Source organism: Hyperolius riggenbachi, chromosome 1, assembly GCF_040937935.1.
Source record: "Hyperolius riggenbachi isolate aHypRig1 chromosome 1, aHypRig1.pri, whole genome shotgun sequence".
Taxonomy (NCBI): domain Eukaryota; kingdom Metazoa; phylum Chordata; class Amphibia; order Anura; family Hyperoliidae; genus Hyperolius; species Hyperolius riggenbachi.
This window is the reverse complement of record NC_090646.1, coordinates 647,213,123-647,233,211: the sequence shown is the minus strand read 5'-3', so window position 1 is coordinate 647,233,211 and position 20,089 is coordinate 647,213,123. Positions and strand designations below refer to the sequence as shown.

The following is a 20,089-nucleotide window of genomic DNA, read 5'->3' as shown; positions in this document are numbered from 1 at the left end:
TTTGATTGGTTCATTTTCAAGATGCATGCATTTACACCAACTCGAACTTATTTGCATCACTACTAATCTCCATGCTCCCATCCAGTGACTGCCTAAGCATTACCTTGTACTCATAATGTGCTGCATGATCTGGTTTGCATGTATTCCTGTATTGTTGTATTCCTATATTGTCGTATTGCTGTATTTCACCTCTTAATATAGTCTGTTACCTAAACTAATGTCCAGTGCTGCGTAATAGGTTGGCACTTTATAAATACAATAATAAATACATGTTCGGTGTCTTGTTATCGCAGGTAGAGGACATGAAAGCTGTGTTACTGCACTGCAGCAGCCCCCCCCCCCCCCCTCCTCCACCTTCTGCTGAGTGGCACTATTCTCCAAACACTTCGCCCATCCAAAAAACTAAACAGCAAAGTACTTTTAATTTTTTTTCTCTGGCAGGGCTGGCGTCCCGGATTTTCAGGCCATGCCAGGAACGCTGGAGAATGTCTATCTGTCTCGCTGGGTGTAATCCGATATGGGGAAGAGGAAGCAAAAATAACAGGAGGGGGGAAAAAAAAACAAAAAGCTTTGTATAAAATCTTTGTAAAAATAGAAAAACACCGATCTTTGCAGCGGGGCTTTTTAATAACCCTCCTAATGGCCGAATTAAAGAGCCTCGAAAAAAATCATTTCATCCCACATAAAACAAACATTGCTTTTTTTTTTCCCTTTTAACTGGGTTTCATAAACTTCTATCAGTTCCAGATGTGGGGGAGGGGAGGAGGAGGGGGTCGCTCTTATGAATTAGGGGCAGCGGAGACAGCGAGAGGGACAGACAGGGAAGGGGACAGCTGCTTTTTATTTGACAGCTCAATTAACTTGAGAATCAAAGAGGGACTTTAAAGCGGCCTTCATTTACTCCATTACAGGCGAAGGGGAGGAAATCCACGGATGGGAGCTTAAAGTGTAACGCGACTTTTGGGGGAAAACGTATACATACTTCTACGTACACGTATACATACGCAGCGAGAATTCCAGCAAACTTTACTGCGGTCACTTATTTCTTTCTGATAAGAAGGGTAACCGCGATCCGACAGGAAGTGGTAACGGGGTGTGTCTGCACCAGGTCACACCAAGGTTGTAAGTCAGAAATTTGGCATATTTTACATGGGAATGCTGAAAGTTAATGTCTTACTTCCTGAGACAAAGACACCAAATGAAGGACTGTTACAAGTAGAATGTATTTGAATGATCTAGGATGGCTAATTAGAGGACAACTGAAGTGATAAATATATGGAGGCTGCCATATTTATTTCTTTTTATAGAAATCTCATTTTTATCGCTCGGGTGGTTTCCTGCCTCCCTGCGCTGTGCCCCCGCCATTCAGGCCAGGCACTGGAGGGACACATCAGCCCACCTCTCGCCCCTCTGCTCAGGGGGCATCCTGGGGTCCTGCAGAGCTAAACATATCAGACAGCCTAGCAAGCACAATGCTCAGATGTTACCTCCTGTGATTGAGCTCAGATGACATCTGCCCAAAATCATGATCAGAAACGCTGGGTAGTGTCACCCAAACAAACCCAGCTCAAGAGTGTAACCTCCTTGGCGGCAATGACGAGCTCATTGCCGCCGCTGCCCGCCGCGTTAGCGCTAGGCTAGCTACATGAATGACAAAAACCCCCAAAAACACAAAAAATAGTGCTGCGCCGCCACCCTGGCACATTTAATAGAACGCCAGGGTGGTTAATGGACACCTGAACTGAGAGGAGTATGCAGGCTGACATATTTATTATCTTTTAAACAAAAGCAGTTGCCTGACAGCCCTGCTGATCTATTTGGCTGCAGTAGTGTCTGAATAACACCAGAAATAAGCATGCAGCTAATCTTGTGATATCTGACAATGTCAGAAACACCTGATCTGCTGCATGCTTGTTCAGGGTCTATGGCTAAAAGTATTAGAGGCAGAGGATCAGCAGGGCAGCCAGGCAACTGGTATTGCTTAAAAGGAAATAAATATGGCAGCCTCCATATACCTCTCATTACAGTTGTCCTTTAAAGATTACCAGAGATCTTAAAATAGGAAAAATCGATACATACCCGGGGCTTCCTCCAGCCCCATAAACGCAAGTGAGTCCCTAGTCGTCCTCCCACGGTCTGCCATTCAGCCGCGATCAGCCCCGGTAACCGGCTCAGTCGGGGTCTTTTGCACATACACAGACCTCCCGCGCATGCACAGAAGACCCAGACTCAAGCAACTGAGTAAGTTACCGGGGCTGATTGCGGCTGAACGGCAGACCGTGGGAGGACGACTAGGGACTCACGTTTATGGGGCTGGAGGAAGCCCCGGGTAAGATTTTTCCTATTTTAAGATCTCTGGTAAACTTTAAAGGACAACTGTAATGAGGGATATGGAGGCTGCCATATTTATTTCCTTTTAAGCAATACCAGGTGCCTGGCAGCCCTGCTGATGAACAACAACAGAAAGATGCATGCAGCTAATCTTGTCAGATCTGACAATAATATCAGAAACACCTGATCTGCTGCATGCTTGTTCCGGGTCTATGGCTAATAGTATTAGAGGCAGGGGATCAGCACGGCTGCCAGGCAATTGGTATTGCTTAAAAGGAAGGAAATAGGTCAGCTTTCATATCCCTCTTGCTTCTGTGGTCCTTTATGGTCTGGGGTCGTGTATCATCTGCATATAAGTGGTGTTCAAAACCAAAAGAGCCGATTAAGTTGCCAAGACCATGCATGTAGATGGAAAAGAGAAGAGGTCCAAGGACAGAGCCTTGAGGTACCTCCACAGACATCTGAACCAGCCATTCGGCGTCTCTTCTTCAGTGAAGAATACAGATTGCTGAATAAAGCCAATCCTAATGCGTGCAGCTTGCAGAAAAGCATCCAGATCCGGGTACCCGACCATTTTTACACTATCTGGGTCGGATCCAGATCCAGATACCTGGGCCAATATCTGGATAGCTCTATGCGGGTATCTGGCCGCATAATCCAGATACCCGCGGATATCCGACGGGTATCTGGATCTGGGTACTGTAACAAGGGAGATGATGTCATTGAGCCAATCAGAGGACTCCCAGCCAATCAGAGGGCTCCCAGCAGAAGCCCTAGCAACCAATCACAGAGGGGAACTCTGGCCAGCCCCTGCTGACCTCATTGAGCCAATCAGAGGCCTCCCAGCCTAAGCCCTGGCACCCAATCACAGAAGGGAACCCTGGCCAGCCCCCCTGTGTAATAAGGAGGGCTGGCATGATGAGACAGATAGTCCTTGCTTGTGTGGCTGGCTGGCTGGCCATTGACAGACTTGCTCCAGTGCTGTTGGCTTAGCAAGTGCTGCCTGTATACAGTGATAAACCTAAAGCTTTGAGTGCTAAACACCTTCACTACACTATTGTTCTATTGTTTTTTTTTTTAGCTAGCTAGTGTAATTGTTTGATTTCATTCACTCAGTTAGGTCCTGTCTGTGTGTGCTGTGCAGGCCAGCAGGACAGTATAGGTTAGGGAATAGGATTACTGTGTTATTGTATTGTATTATATAGTTAGTTAGTACTGCAGTTAGTTGTTAGAGAGAGTAGTACTGTGTTAGCTTACTACAGATTACTGCAGTGCTGCTGTGCTGAGCACTGTCAGTGTGACAGTTAGACAGATAGTGTGCACTGTCTGTCCTCTACTCTGCGGTCTCTCACTCCGTGCTGATCTGATTTAAAGTCCAACCCCGATTTCATTAAAGTAAAAGTACCCCACATTATCTGGTGACATCATCACGTATAAGTTGTACTATGTCTGCTGGCAACGGCAGCCGGGGGAGGGGCAGCAAGGGCAAGAGGACAGGGAGCAACATTACGGCCACCCTCAGAAGGTTTGCCGTGTCAGTGTTGACCCCAGCGGGCAGCCTACCCTCAGTCAGCGAGCTTTTCGCTCCAGGCGCCATGAACTCAGGGCTGTTAGCCACAAGGAGTTTGAGGAGGATGTTCTGGGTTTTGAGGAGGGGGGGGGGATGATGTTGATGATGGGATGAAGGACCGTGACTACCATCCACAGGATGGGGATGTCAGCTCTGACTCTGAGGATGCATCAGTGGGTTGGGCACGGAGGATCAGCATTGCAGACAGTGGCCGTGGAATGCGGGACCCACCACATCCTTCTGCCGCTACCACCAGCCGCACCACTCAACCCCCAACCGGCACAGGGAGAAAAGCCGCAGCATCCCATTCAGGCTGCAGGGGAATCTTCACCTGCCCAATCTGGCGGTTTTTCACTCTGCCCTCATTGGACAGCAAGTCTGCCATTTGCAATGTGTGCAAACTACAGATGAGCAGAGGTTGTGACCCCTACAAGTATGGCACCTCCAGCTTCATCACCCATCTGGCCAAAAAACATGTTGTTGAGCATGAGGAGTTCAAGAGGCTGAAGCAAGCTGGCGCTGGCTCCCACCGCCATGGTGCCACAGGCCACTGCTGCCGATACCACCACCTATATTCAACCTAAAACACAATTGCAGTGTCATTTTTTGGAGGTGTCTGGGCTGAAAACTGTCATGTCCCAGTTGTGCGATTGGACTTTGGACACAATGTGGGCTGCACAACCGCTGTCTGGAACCTAGTCCTGATGTTAATTGACAGCTTTTTTTTTTTTTTTTCATTTTATGTCCACCAAATAATAAATTAGTGTTCCCCTTTAAAAAAAAACATGATGCTACATGCATCATTTACCCTAAAAACCCTTTTTAAAGCTATTTAAAGGGCACTTCCGGTTTTTCTATCCAGATACCCGAATAGGTCGGGTACCCGCGGGTAATTTGGTCGGATACCCGAATTCACTCGGGTATCCGCAAGGTCGGATCCGGGTACCCGAATTGGATCCAGATATCTGGGTACCAGGATCCGGGCGGGTATTAAAAAGTACTACCCGAGCAACCCTGTTCTTCACCCCTGTCGGAGTCATGGAGGCGTGGCGGTAAATGACTCTGAAAGCAACGACTTATGCGCAACCAACGCTGCCCATTCACTTGAATAAGCAGAGTTTAACGACAAACCCCACAGCTGGCGGGAAACAACATGCAAGCCTCCATGTAAAACAAACATAGCCTAAATCCTGTGTCTAATACTTTTAGCCATAGACCCTCAACAAGCAAGCAGATCAAGTACTCTGACTGCAGTCTGACTTGATTAGCCACATGCTAGTTTCAGGGTTGTGACTCAGTCACTACTGATGCCAGAAGATAAACAGGACAGCCAGGCAACTGGTATGGTTTGAAAGGAAATAAATAATAGTAGCCTCCATATCTCTCTCCTAGACTTTACTTTACACTCGACCAAGAACGACCGCCAATGAGGATACTCTAGCGTGTGGTACTGCGGCCTGCAACCATCCCCTTGGTGGGCACTGTTCTCCCCTCCCACCGTGTGACTCTGCTCGTGTGCTGCTCTGTCCGTCCTGATCCCTGCCTTGCACTAAAGTATATGGGGGACATTTATCAAGAGTGTCTGAGACAAAATATTGGTAGGTTTCTAGAAATCCATGCAGAACTGTCTCAGACATCAAAATCATTAGATTACAGTGCAGATTCCTTCTAAAACTGTTGTAAAATAGGAGGAGCTAGGAAGGTCTCTCAGACAGTGCAGTGTGTGAGGGGAATTGCTGTTGCTGAGGTAACCACACACACTTGCTATATTGATACTGGCAGATTCTGAGGAGGAATTCAGCGGGGGGGAGGAGCACCTCACAAATCATGTCTAGCCTGCACTCTGCATCTGTAGAACTGCTATCAAGCACTTCTTAATCTGCGGCAGTTTAGGCATGAATTTGCACTTTTCTGTAGTGCAGGTCTAGAAATGAATGCCAAACTGCCACTTTTACCTAGGATTTAAGAAGGTTCTTCTTATCATGCAGAACGGTACTCCCTTCTCCTTAAGAAGAACAAACTGTTGGTAATGCGTTAATAAATCTCCCCCTATGTATTTGTTGAGTGCTGCATTAATTACGCCCTGTCTAATGACAAGTATCCTCATGACAGTGACAGTTTGGCGTTGTCACCCGGGAGATCTGTCCTGTCACATCTGTGTACAAAGGCAGACCACATGTGAGACGTGAAGTCATTCTGCGAGTCTGGAGGTCGGGGGTTTCTGGTCCCGACCGCGGCAGCGAGCGTCTCTCGGCGGCGGGCCCTCAGAGAGGTTCTCACGCAGCAGCTTTCAGTCTGGTACTCACGTAGTCAGGAAGTGGAGAGTCATCGGAGCCCAGAGTTCCTCGCAGAGACTGTGTGGCTTGCTCCAGGACTTTGTTGTGCTTTTTAGACAGCAATGAAAACAAACTAGAGAGGGGAACAGAGAGAAAAAAAGGATGTTAATATACAGAGATAAAACCCAGATAGGGAGATGGCTTTTCATGAGAGCTGCGCTGTACACCAGATCCCAGCAATGTCATCAGTTACTGGAAAAGCATTCTGCAAAGAGGACCGGTCACAGTTTAACTCTTTAGAAAGCATCCAAACTTAAATTGTGAACTACACAGAACAGTAAGGCTTTAACTGCCTGAGATGGATTTGCCTGTCATTTCAAATACATTTTTACTTTTACAGATAAATGACAACTAATGTTAAGCTGAACCCCCACCCCCTCCCCCCGAATACTCACCTATGGAGAGGGAAGGCTCAGGGTCCGAAAAAGCCTTCCCGCTCCTCTCACAGTCCTCGCGTTCCAGAGATGTCACTAGTTTGTATCCCCCACCCATACCTCCTGACTTTTGGAGATGAGAATGAGGGACACGTAAGCCACACCCCTGATCTCGCTACCGTCACACCCCTAGTCATGCATACCATAAAGATTTCATAAGAAAAATATGTTGTTTTATAATTCAAACCACACTGGTCATTTCTATCCTGCTTCATTTTCTTTCATAGTAACATTTTAAAATTAGTAATATATCCATTTAAAGGATGGGAATAAAGTTTAGAGTCAAACATTTTTTTAGTAGAGGAATATATATATTTACATAGAAAGAGGGACAAAGTCCTGTAAGAGGGACAAATGAGGAAAACAGAGGGACAGGGTTCTCAAAGAGGGGCTTGTCCTCCAAAAGAGGGACATTTGGGAGCTATCTATGCCCACCGCGGGGGCTTTCAGAAGTCTTCAGGAGCCAGAGTTCTCCCGAGGATGGGCGGCGCCATACAGCACATGTATGAGCGTACAGGAGCCCAAGATGGATTCCACATAAGATAAGTGTTAAAATGGCTACTATGTCCTGTATATCATCACACTGTATATAACATTACAAAGCGGATTTCCTGTTTATCAAAAAGACTGTCTGTTAAAGAACAAGTGACACCCATGCTAACCTAGAAATAAAAAACACATATAGAAGTAGATAAATACTACTTCTATGTACATAACACATGTATTGCACTGTCCACATTATGATTCATGTGAATTTTAAAAAAGGAAAAGCAGCACCATGTTGGTTACTATTGAATGAAGCTAATCCTGACATTTCCTCCCTCACTCTTTTTTTCTCCTCTTGCTAATTGCGTATTCGTTACCTGCCCTCCTCACAGAGTCTTCAGCCACTCCCACTGAGGTGTATACTAGGAAGTGCACTGGCTTATGGCATTAAAAGGAGGGGGAACTAAAGGGAAGAGGAGGAATATATTATAGATAACAAGACCCCCAGCATGCAACTGTTTGGCAATGGCAATTAAAGGGCCAGTGCTCCAAAGGTATGAGATAACTCCAAACCATAACAGAAAAAGTTTTGAATGCAGGATTAGCATCTTTATCACTTTATACACTTCATAGACTAGTTGCTGTTGAAATTAGATTTTTATGGTGACAATCCCACTTTAAGGGCTGGTGCACACCGAGCGGCTTTTTGGGCGTTTTCAGATCCGCTTGCGGCTGCGGATCTGCTTGGTCAATGTATCTCAATGGGGTGGTGCACACCAGAGCGGCAGGCGTTTTGCAGAAACGAAAAATGCCTGGGTGAGGCATTTTTTGGATTTCGGATGCGTTTCTGCCTCAATGTTAAGTATAGGAAAAACGCAAACCGCTCTTCAGAGCGGTTTTGCAGGCGTTTTTGTTACAGAAGCTGTTCAGTAACAGCTTTACTGTAACAATATATGAAATCTACTATACTGAAAACCGCAGCAGCAATCCGCAAAACGCTAGCAAAATGCCTCATAAAAATAAAAAAAAGCGTTTAAAAATCTGCTAGCATTTTGCGGATCTGCTAGCGGGTTTTGGTGTGCACCAGCCCTAAAACATTAGGACATGCCGTACTGATTCATCAAGAGGAGTGGAGAGTGATAAAACGTAATATACATTTGAATACGTGTGTGAAGGTTGTGGCCCTCAGGGTTCGAGACGCGATCCCTCGGGTAATAGTTTGGGGCTGTATGATGTACTTTGCCTGCAAAACTGTTCCATCTGAGAGAGTGGTGACTGACATCACAAAACGGCGCAGGAAACTGTGGGTGCACCATGCAGCGCCATAGGCATACTGTATATACTCGCATATAAGTATAATTTTTCAGCACAAAACATGAGCTGAAAAGTTATCCGCTTGGCTTATATGCGAGTCCATGGAGCAGAACAGATGGTGGAGCAGGTTTTGCTACTGATAGAGGAGCGTAAGGATTTATGCATTAGTGATCCTGCTCTTACCAGCTGGCTCCCTGCTGTGTCTGTCCCCCCACCCCCCATCCCTTGCAACATTGTGTGCAGAGTGCGCTGCTCAAGACTTCCTGTGGAGCAGAGCTTGCAAGCAATGTGTCAGTGGTGCAATGATCAGGGATTCTTCCTGTGTGGCATTTGCTGTCTCATATCTATGACGCCATCTAGTGGCATCTTGAGACACAACTATTGTGGCACTTCTGGTTATGGGGAGGAGTGCTGACTTGTATTGGGGGCACATTTGGCTTCTGTGGAGTGGGCTATACTGGAGAGGGGGCTTATACGCGAGTAAGTCACTTTTTCTGTTTTTTTGAGGGAAATGTGGGTACCTCGGCTTATACGTGGGTTGGATTATATGCGAGTATATACGGTAATTATGGCTAAATAGTTCAGAATTTAAGTTCAGATGCTTTATAAAAAGCCAAACTATGAGCTGTCTGATCCAATTCACTTTGTCTCCTAAGTTTACTCCAAGAAGATAATTTTTTTTAATCTTCTGTTTAAAATAAATTTAGCACTCCGCAATAGAAAAAGTACCAAAAGTAGGCGAAGAAGTGCTGTCAAAATTATTCTGAGTATATTTTTTTTTGCATCCCGATCAATGATATGCAAATACTTCTGAGTTTATGCAAATATATGTAGCTTGAAAATGGACCAATCAATTTAAACATGGGTTTAAATTGATTGGTCCATATTCAAATTGCATATATTTGCATATAAATTTGTATCAACTCGAATTTTTCATATTATTGATCATCCCTACTTGCTGGTGGTTTAAAGGGCATGTTATTTATAACGTGAAATTATCACCTGGAAGCAAACTTAGGAGAAAAGGGTATTGGTATACCCACTAACGTGATAGGCTAAAAATGTTCTGTGTGTGTACATTATTGTTGATTTATAAAGAGCCAACATATTCTGTGGCGCTGTACAAAGTACGAAACAAACATGGGGTACAAAGTAATACAGACAATGGTGTACACCTATATACAAAATTCAGAGTTGGTACAAAAAACAGAAGGAGTAATTACAGTGACAGAATTAATATGAATAAATGTGTACCAAAATTTATAAACACAAAAGGGTGAAAGAGTCCTGCCCTTGTGAGCTTGCTATCTAAACATATATTAAAGTGGACCCAAACCAAACTTTTTTTTTTAATTCAAAATATTTAGTTGCACCACTCTTACACATACAAAGATAAATAAACACTGATTCAAGCCTATGAGCATTTCAGTGCATGCTTTTCACCCTTCTCTTTTCATAACTAGGGTAATACAGGTGGCAGCCATTACTTCTGAGCTTAGTAGGAGGTTTTAGATCATGGGTGTGTTTGTCATCAGCTACCCTCCCTCATAGGGGCGTCGTCTATGTGAAATCTCACACAAGCTGAGATCACCTCCCCTGTGACATCATCAGTAGCAGCCTGTGTTTTGTTTTTGTTTTTTATCTCCTCCACCAGTTAGCCGGAAAATTCCCGGCAATATGAAAGGAAGGGAGGGGTTCCTCCAATAAATGTGAAATATTTTATATTTGTCATCATGCAGCTGAAAAAAAAGACTGCCATTTATTATAAATTTAGAAAATAGATTTTATTTCTGAAATCTTGTATTTTTAATTTTGGGTCCACTTTAAATAAATACATACACTGTGGGGATGTAGGGGTTTTGACCAACCCAGGATCATCCCTCAACTACAGCATTAGCTCTTCAATGGTGCTTTGAATAGTGGTAATCATTAAACAGTTCCCCTCCTCTGCTTACACCGCTCATACTGTGGATGTCCTCGGCAGGTTTTGTTGCGCCATACGAATTGTTACATATAAATTGCTTGGGGGGGCCTATTGTAAAATTTGCACTGGGGCCCATAGCTCCTTGGCTAAGCCACTGGCAACAGCTGCAATTTCCCAGAATACAATGAGGTACACAGACAGCTGTCAGGACCTTGGTTATGACATCACACTGTGGGAGGGGTTTCACCACAATATCAGCCATACAGTCCCCCCTGATGATCTAATCGAGAAAAGGCAAACATTTCTCGTGGGAAAGGGGGTATCAGCTACTGATTAGGGTGAAGTTCAGTCCTGGGTTACAGTTCCTCTTTCAATCCCTCCCAGAGATGATTTTTATGTCTTGCAATATCATAGAACATCCATGTCACATTCAAACATTTGGAAAAAAAGAGGAATCCCAGAAAATAGCTCTGCTGCTTTTATTCACAATAAGAAAAAAAGAAAGCGATTGTAATATTGCCCTTCCATAAACAGGATTTCCTAATAAAACCAGAGAGAGGAGAAACTGGTGTGGAAAATTCCTGAAACTAAATACTCTTAGCTACGAAGACAAAATATTTATAAAGTTTGCATACACACGGGCCGAATGAGCCGGGGGGAGATTTTATTTATAACCCGGCCGCACTGTGCTTTATGGTGTGTGTGAACGCGGCGTGCTGCTGGCGGCGGGAGGAGAGATCTCACCGAGGAGCCGATCTTGGCTAAACCCAACGACGGAGCTCCAACATTCCGAATGTTCCCTAAAAACTTTTTTGTTCGCTTTTCCCATACATAAAAAAATGTGCAGACAATGCTTTGTGGTTTGGATGCCTCCATAATGACATTAACTAAACATGAGCTATTCCGAGGACGGCTCAGCAGGCAACGCCATACACAACAGTCATCTACAAGAGGCTGCAACAGGCAAACGTGGCAAAAGCATCGCTAGCGAGTAATGTCCTGCTACTCCGAGGCCTACAGAGAAGACCAGCAGGGCCCGACAACAGATATGGGCCGGGGCTCTGTGTCACTGGCCTCATTAAGTACACATGCCACTTACTTAAAGTGAACCAGAGATGAATGGGAGGAAAAGAGGTTTACTTACCTGGGGCGTCTACCAACCCCCTGTAATCTGCCCACTCCTTCTGTGTCCATCACCTAAGGAATATTGCAAGGATTAAACACCTAATTCCTTCAGAGGATCTTCCAACCCTAGTTCATGCCTTCGTCACATCAAGGTTAGACTACTGCAACGTCCTCTACACAGGCCTGCATAAGAAAGAATTACGCCGCCTGCAATTAGGACAGAATGCCGCCGCAAGGCTGTTAACGAGCCAACCCCGCCATTGCCACATAACACCAACCCTGAGCTCACTCCACTGGCTACCGATAAAATGGAGAATTCTGTTTAAGATTGGCTTACTGACATTCAAATCCTTGCACAATCTGGGCCCTGGATACCTGAAGGACTTGTTGCAACTACATCACACCCCCCACAATCTTAGATAAAAAGGACGTAACACCTTGGTCACCCCCAGAGTCCACCTCAAAACCTTTGGAGACAGAGCCTTTTGTCATGCTGCCCCTACACTTTGGAACTCCCTGCCACACCCAATCAGGACAGCTCCATCCCTGGAAGCATTTAAGTCTAAACTGAAAACCTACCTCTTCAGTCCGGCATTCATGAACATCTGACTATCTCCTCTGTAACACAACCCAGCCTGCAACCCTGTATTAATCTGAGACACAGCTATGCGCTTTGAGTCCTATGGGAGAAAAGCGCTTTACAAATGTTATTGTATTATCCTGTACCTGTGGCGTCCGCAATCCAACTGTGTTGCAGGCCAATGCACATGTGCTACTGCGGGCCTTGGATCTCCTTCAATGCATTCTCTGTCCCCTATTTTAAATATGGCGATGACCCTGTAACAGCTTCCTGGTCAGCACACTGTTAAACTGTAACATCGCCCACTTGAGCCATAGGCAAACATGGTCACTATGAAACTATGAAAAAGAGAAGAGCTAATTAACCTTTGAACTCCCATGTGGTAAAATATTATCTGAAGTTGTCTTTCATTGTTACTAAATTACTGTTACTAAATTAATCAGAGAGTTTAGAGAAGTGCTTTTGCATAGATAACAAGTTTCTTAAAGAGACCCTGTAACATAAAAAAAGTTCCCCTGGGGGGTCCCAATGAGGCTTCCCCCTCCCCTGTAGCTGTAGGCAGTTCAGCGCTGGCTCCCCCGAAGTGTCCCAGAATCCTCCCTTGACAAGGCTGACAAGTGCTGATTTATTTACCTTTCCTGGCTTCAGCGGGGGTGCTGTTGCGCCTTTCCGCACAGAGATAGGCAGGTCCACTCTACTGTGCAGGCGATTTGCGCCTGCGCAGTAGAGCGGACTGACAGCGATCGGCTATTTCCGCCTATCTCCGAGGCGGAGAGCCAAGAAGTAGAGGCCTGCGCGGGTCCACTTTTTCATACCCGCACCCGACCCGCACCCCGCTTTCCGGTGAATTTGATACCCGCAACCCGACCCGCACCCGCAGAACCGCTACCCGCACCCGACCTGCCACCCGCAGGCCTGCTACCCGACCCGCTACCCGCTTTTTTACATTTTCTTGTAAAGTGCACATTTAAAGTAACATTGGGAGCTGTAAAGTTAATAAAACCTATTTTTATACTCAAACCAAAGCTAAAGAAGGTTTTTAGCTTGCTTTCACTACCCACGACCCGCACACCGCTACCCGCAACCCTACCCGCACCCACAAATCGCTAGCCGCAGCCGACCCGCAGTTTAAATCAATTCGGGTACCCGAACCCGACCTGCATTTCAGGTTACCCGCCGGTAACCGCATGTACCCGACCCGCTGCAGGCCTCTACGAGAAGGTAAATATTTATATCCCTGCTGTTCGAGGAGCTTTATCGCTGCCGCCGTGGGACAGAGGAGGACGGGGGAAGTCTCAATAGGATCCGGAGGCTTCCCCAACCCGAGGCGAGTACCCCGCAGGGGAGGTTTTTCTCAGTACAGGTTTTCTTTAACTCTTCCTGTACTGCAAACAATATGAGACTCATATCTTTGCTACTAATGTTCTATTTCTTAGCTGCACTAAACATACAATTCATTACATCATAAGTTTATTTTCTCTTCAGATTCCCTTTAACCCCTTCTCGACCGCCTAACGGCTGAAAGGCGTCGGAAAAGTGGCTGCCCCAGTACCGCCCAATTCGTCAAGTCCTGGGAGCGGAGATTATCGGAGATCACGCGTGCATCCACGCTTAGTTACAGAGCTCCACTCCGATAACAACCTGCCAGCCATAATCGCAGCTGGCAGGTTGTAAGTCAATAGAAAGCCTGCAAAAATTACTAGTGCAGTGCTGTGTGGGGGACAGCCCTGTCACTTGGCTGTCCCCTAGATAGGCAATTACACAGAACTCTCAGGTGATCTATGTGATTGGATCTCGGGGGGGGGGGGGGGGGGGGGGATGGCCTGGTCACTAGGGGGGTGTAAACATGTAGTCCTCAAGCGGTTAAGAATGGAAGCAATTTTCCCGTCAGCGCTCCTCCCATTCATTCAGCAATAACTTTATCAATACTTATAGCACCTAAATCAGTGATGGCTAACCTTGGCACTCCAGCTGTGGTGGAACTACAAGTCCCATGAGGCATTGCAATACTCGGGCAGCTCTAAGCATAACTCAGGGAGGCAGAGGCATGGTGGGATTTGTAGTTTTGTCACAGCTGGAGTGCCAAGGTTAGCCATCACTGACCTAAATGATCTATATCTTGTTTTGTTTTTTTTTGCCACAAATTAGTTTTTTTTGGGGTGACACGAGTACTTCTGAAGCCTTCCAAGGACTCCCAGAGGTGGCAAATTTCGAATGGGGGACAAGGCTGGAACGAGGACACTGTAAAAAGGACAGGGAAGGCTCTATGGGATCCAAAATCCTAGGTCTACATAGGCAAGTATATAACTTATTTTTTAAATCACTCCACATTTGCTTTAATGCAACGTACTGAACGGAACTGTTAAAAATAGAAACTGGAAGCACAAGCTATTTTTGTGTTTTAAACGTTTTATTGAGGTTTTCAGCACAAGCCATTTTCAACAATGGACCCTTCGACATGTTCATTGAGCTTTACCTAAACGGTACGGAGTGGGTATGTTTTTGGTTAATAAGTGAAAGCTCTTAAATGAGCCCCAACTTTATGCAGAGCCACACAGCAGAAGCAGCAGCGGCTACAGAACACGCTGTGTAATGAGATGAGACACTATATAGCTGGGCTACCTGAGCAATCCCTCTAATCTCCTGACCTTCCACCACCTCCTGTATTATGTATACACACCATAATGAAGACAAGCATCCAGCCTGGAATCTCACAGGAAGTGCCTTCACTTCCTGCCAGCTCCTCTCTGCATACTAGTGATGGTCAAATAGTTGCTAAATGGAACCCAAGGTGAGAGACCTATGGAAGCTGCCATATTTCATTTCTTATAAACAATAACAGTTGCCTGGCTGTCCTGTTGATCTTTCTGATCAATAGGATCTAAATCACACACCTGAAAAAGAATGCAGCGGTGGCAGCCCCAGGACCACATAACACCAATTGGCGTCAGGTCCTGGAGCAGCTACTGAAGCTCCGCCCCCTCTTCAGTCTCCGAGCGGCTATTGCCGTTCGGGAGACTGTTAGACGGCGTGATCGCCGTCTATTTACATAGTACAGCCCCGCGATCAGCAGCAGCGCTGTACTGGGGACAGCTGTGTGACACGGCTGTCCCCCTGGGGGACAAGAGAGTGATCGCCTCTCATAGGCAGGAGCCTATGACAGCCGATCGCGTGATTGGCCGGCTGGGGGGAGGGAGGGAATTTCTAAAAACAAAATCAGAAATAGTAAAAAAAAACAAAAACAAAAAAAAAAACACACGAACATAAATATTTATTTAAAACAAACAAACAAGGGGGTGATCAGACCCCACCAACTGAGAGCTCTGTTGGTGGGTAGAAAAGGGGAGGGGTAGGGGAATCACTCGTGTGCTGAGTTGTGCGGCCCTGCAGCTTGGCCTTAAAGCTGCAGTAGCCAATTATGACAAAAGCAGCCTGGTCTTTAGGGGGGTTTACCACTATGGTCTTCAAGTGGTTAAGGGACTCACGAGTTGAAACCAGGTTAGCAATTGCTGCTTACCTAGGGCTTCTCCCAGCCCCTAGATGTCTTCTGACTAGCTCGCTGCAGCTCCGGTGCTCCCCCCGCTGTCCGACTGGCCGCCCGTGAAACAGGATGACCCGTCGGCAGGTTGGCTGCTTTGCGCTGCCGTGCGCCCACGTCACAGGGCATGTACTGCACCTGCCCTCTCACCTTGAACCCCAGAGGCAATAATTACCAATAGCTTCCAATACTGATTGACAAGCTGCCTCCTTACAAAATGTGTAGAGATGGAGCAGCCTTTTCTTTTGTAGAGCCGTTAAAGAGAACGTGTGGTGAGCCGGATATGGAGGCTGTCATATTTATTTCCTTTTAAACAATACCAATTGCCTGGCTGTCCTGCTGATCTCTTTGGCTGCAGTAGTGCGTCACACATCGGAAACAAGCATGAAGCTAATCTAGTCAGATTTCAGTCACAGCGCATGTTCATTCAGAGCCTAAAATTGCTGTAAAAGAGCTTGTGCTATGAAATCCTATGTGAGCGTTCTCACGAGCGATGCGTTTTTTTTTACAATGCGGGTCCTGCACCATTTTCTGCAATGCAAAAAAAATGTGAATCACCTTAAAAGCGCTTAGAACAGCAATTTTAAGCACGTTTTTTTCAAGGAAATTTGTTTTAAAAGATATTCAGTTCTGGGTCAAAGAGTGCACTACCTGTTTGTCTGCACACACAAAGTTTCACATTTTATAAAGCAATCTGTGGTGACTACAAAGTGCAGAGTCTGTCCAGAAGTGACCCCACAGAGGGCGGCGGTGGTATTAGTGCGCGGTACAGAGTGTGCCGGTGCCACACATGGTATAATTGTACCTCTGTCCCCTCTGTATGCCTGGCTCAGCCATCGCCTGTACAGCCAGCACTAATCTGTCTGAACATCAACTCTGCTAGGATTCAGCTGGGGTGTCTGAGTCATTAGAATATAAAGTAGGTCAGAAAGGCGGCTCACATCTGCAGCATGTGCTGAGGAGAGACAGACACAATCAGGAACGAGACAGCATTTATCTGACATTGCACGAGTGCAGGGCTCGCGGGGCTTAAAGAGACACTGAAGCGAAAAAAAATTATGATATTATGATTTGTAGGTGTAGTACAGCTAAGAAATAAAACATTAAGATCAGATACATCAGTCTAATTGTTTCCAGTACAGGAAGAGTTAAAGAGAACCCGAGGTGGCATTGCATTATGTTACTGGGGCACAGAGGCTGGTTGGGCACACTAACACCAGCCTCTGTTGCCCCATCGTGTGCCTCAAAGACCCCCCTGCTCGCCGCTATACTCCCCGCAGTGCTGGCAACACGCAGCGCGTCGCCAGCACAATGTTTACCCTAGCGCTGTCTGTCAGCGCCGCTCCCCCGCCTCCTCCGCATCGCCGCTACCCGCCCTCGTCCCTTCCCTCCAATCAGCGGGAGGGAAGGGACACGGGCGGGTAGCGGCGATGAGGAGGAGGCGGCGGAGCGGCGCTGACAGACAGCGCTAGGGTAAACATTGTGCTGGCGACGCGCTGCATGTCGCCAGCACTGCGGGGAGTTTAGCGGCGAGCAGGGGGGTCTTTGAGGCACACGATGAGGCAACAGAGGCTGGTGTTAGTGTGCCCAACCAGCCTCTGTGCCCCAGTAACATAATGCAATGCCACCTCGGGTTCTTTTTAACCTCCTTGCCGGTCTAAAAAATCCGGCAAGGAGGCAGCGCCGCACATTTTTTTAATTTTTTTTTTTTTAAATCATGTAGCGAGCCAAGGGCTCGCTACATGATAGCCGCTAAGCGGCGGCATCCCCCCACCCACTCCGATCGCCTTCGGCGATCAGAGTATGCAGGGAATCCCGTTGAGAACGGGATTTCCTGCAGAGCTTCCCCGGTCGCCATGGCGACGGGGCGGGATGACGTCACCGACGTCATGGACGTCGGGACGTCATAGGGAATCCCGATCCGCCCCTCAACGCTGCCTGGCACTGATTGGCCAGGCAGCGCAGGGCTCTGGGGCGGGGGGGGGAGTGACTCGGCGCGGCGGATTGCGGCAGATCGGCGGCAATCGGAAGTTACAAGCAGCTAGCAAAGTGCTAGCTGCTTTTAACAAAAAAAAAATTATGCAAATCGGCCCAGCGGGGCCTGAGATATCCTCCTGCGCAGGTTACCCCGAGCTGAGCTCGGGATAACCAGCAAGGAGGTTAAGAAACTCCAGTTGTTATCTCTATGCAAAAAAAGCCATTAAGCTCTACGACTTTCAAAGTCGTGGAGAGGGCTGTCTTCTGACTTTTATTATCTCAACTGTTAGTGAACAAATTTCTTTTTCTCTGCCAGAGGAGAGGTCATTAGTTCACAGACTGCTCTGAAAGAATCATTTTGAATGCTGAGTGTTGTGTAATCTGCACATATTATAGAATGATGCAATGTTAGAAAAAACACTATATACTGGAAAATAAAAATATGAGAATATTTTCTTTGCTGCTAATCTTCTAGTAATTATTCATAGTACAAAACCAATTCATGATATCTTTTTTTTTCGCTTTAGTGTCTCTTTAAAGGGCAACTGCACTCACAAAGCACATTACATGAAACATCTCACAAGTGGCCCCCACTCGGCAAAACGAATGTGCTTCTATACAGATATTATATATATATTCTTATACAGATGTGCAGCAATAGTGGATGCCCACTGCGCTTGGGCCCTTTTAGGGCTGATTCACACTTGTTGTAAAAACGCACCCGTGACTCCGTTTTCGGGCACGGACCAAAACTGGAGCCACAGATACCAATGATAAAAACAGCAGCCGTCTTCACACACTTGAAAAACAGATCCATGGGCGAAAAACTGAACGGAGAGTCCGGACTTGTCGGGACTTCACAGAGCCCAGATGCACGGAGGGGCAGTGGCAGCCAATGCAAAAACATCTCCCTCCCTCACACAGGCACAGAAACGGAGGGAGATCCGGATTGCCTCCTGCCTGCTCCTCCCCTCAAATCATAGGTTTCCCCAGGTAGGCCGGATGGGGGAGGCAGCCAGGAATGGGGGCAGCGGGTACAGAGGCGGGGAGGGGGTCGGACCCTCCCTCACCTGGGTCCCCCTTTCCGTGCTTCCTAAAATCAAGCCTACATAGCGAGCGGCAAACTCACCCACTTCCTTGCATTCCACCGCTCGCCCCGTCACTTCCTGCAATGCCGCCCTCTGTACTTCTGTGGGCAGCATTGAGGGAAATCACGCGGCGAGCAGCGTAACACAAGGAAGTGAGCGAGTTTGCCGCTCGCTATAGGCTTGATTTTAGGAAGCACGGAAGGAGGGAGCCAGGTGAGGGAGGTGGGTCCCCGCCCTCTCCCTGCCACTGTGCCCATTGCCCCCCTTCCTGGCTCTTACCCCCTCCAGTATGACGGCCTCCTCCCCACCCACGGCTATGGGGCGGAGATCAGTGTTTAAGAACGTAAACTGACTGGAAACGTGCTGCAAAAAGGGCAACACGGATCTGTTTTCCATCAGTTTACGTTCCGGTTTAGAAAACCAGAGCCCGGACCGCGTTCTGCAACCGCCTCTAGTGTGGACCGAGCCTTATAGACTTGAAGCCTAAAGACTTTTCAACCTAAAAGTTAATCTAAAGCTAAAAAAGAAAACCCAAATAAAAAAAAAAAAAACTGTTCAACTTACCTGGAGACCCCCCACCCCAGTGATCCTGTGCCAGATCCGTCGTTCTGAGGCTCTCCGACTAGCAGCGGCAACACCCTGAAAGCTGGCCGGCCACTCACCTCCTTATCACGTCCATGAGCACGACGGCGTACTGTGCATGCACAGAATGATCCTGCCAACCAGGGCGTGATCAGGGTGCATGCATGCACAGTAGCCTCCGACTAGCCAGCTATCAGGGGGTCGCTGCTGCTCGCTGAAGGGGTGCGGAAGAATGGCGTGGGCACAGTATTACTTCAGGGGGCTACTAGACATGTACAGGGAATGCAGGCAGTGCAGTGTGAGGCTCAGATGAGTGGAGACTGGATGCTTCAAGGGCTAAAAGATGCATAGAGAAGGGGGGCGCCTAAGGGAGGGTTAACGTGAGAGTCAGGGTAGGTGATAGTACAATATCAGTAACATTACCATGTGCCTTTATTATATATACGCGCTCCAGCTGTCAGATGGGGTATGGCTTCCTCTGTCAGCGCCTGGACAACACCACTGTTACGGGGGAGCGCTGCATGTTACAGGACTAAATATATGCCAGGAGCATACTTGCCATCTGGCTACTCCTTGGATTAGTCCAGGAAAGGTTTGGCCAGGTGAAGGTGCAGCTGAGGTTCTCCTGTTCTGCTGTCCTCCTACGAGAAGAAGCCCTCTCCAAACGAGCATGAGAAATAAGATGCTTAGGTGACCAACAAGTAAACCCAAACGTTTATCAGCTTGTGAGCAGTCTATCATTCCTACATGTTTATAGCTCTCCCGTAACGGAAAGCAGAAATCTATCCAAACACTTTTCCCAGA

The 20,089-nt window shown here is 47.0% G+C and overlaps 1 protein-coding gene across 3 annotated transcripts in view; it reads right to left on the bottom strand.

The window, feature by feature from the left end:
• The window catches only part of DYM (dymeclin), a 467,753-nt gene that overhangs the window by 153,374 nt on the left and 294,290 nt on the right, over window positions 1–20,089 (bottom strand). For all 3 annotated transcript variants that reach the window (XM_068251379.1, XM_068251381.1, XM_068251380.1), the window contains one exon: window positions 6,208–6,310. In XM_068251379.1, coding sequence (XP_068107480.1) covers window positions 6,208–6,310 — 103 coding nt within the window. The remainder of the gene's footprint in view (window positions 1–6,207; window positions 6,311–20,089) is intronic.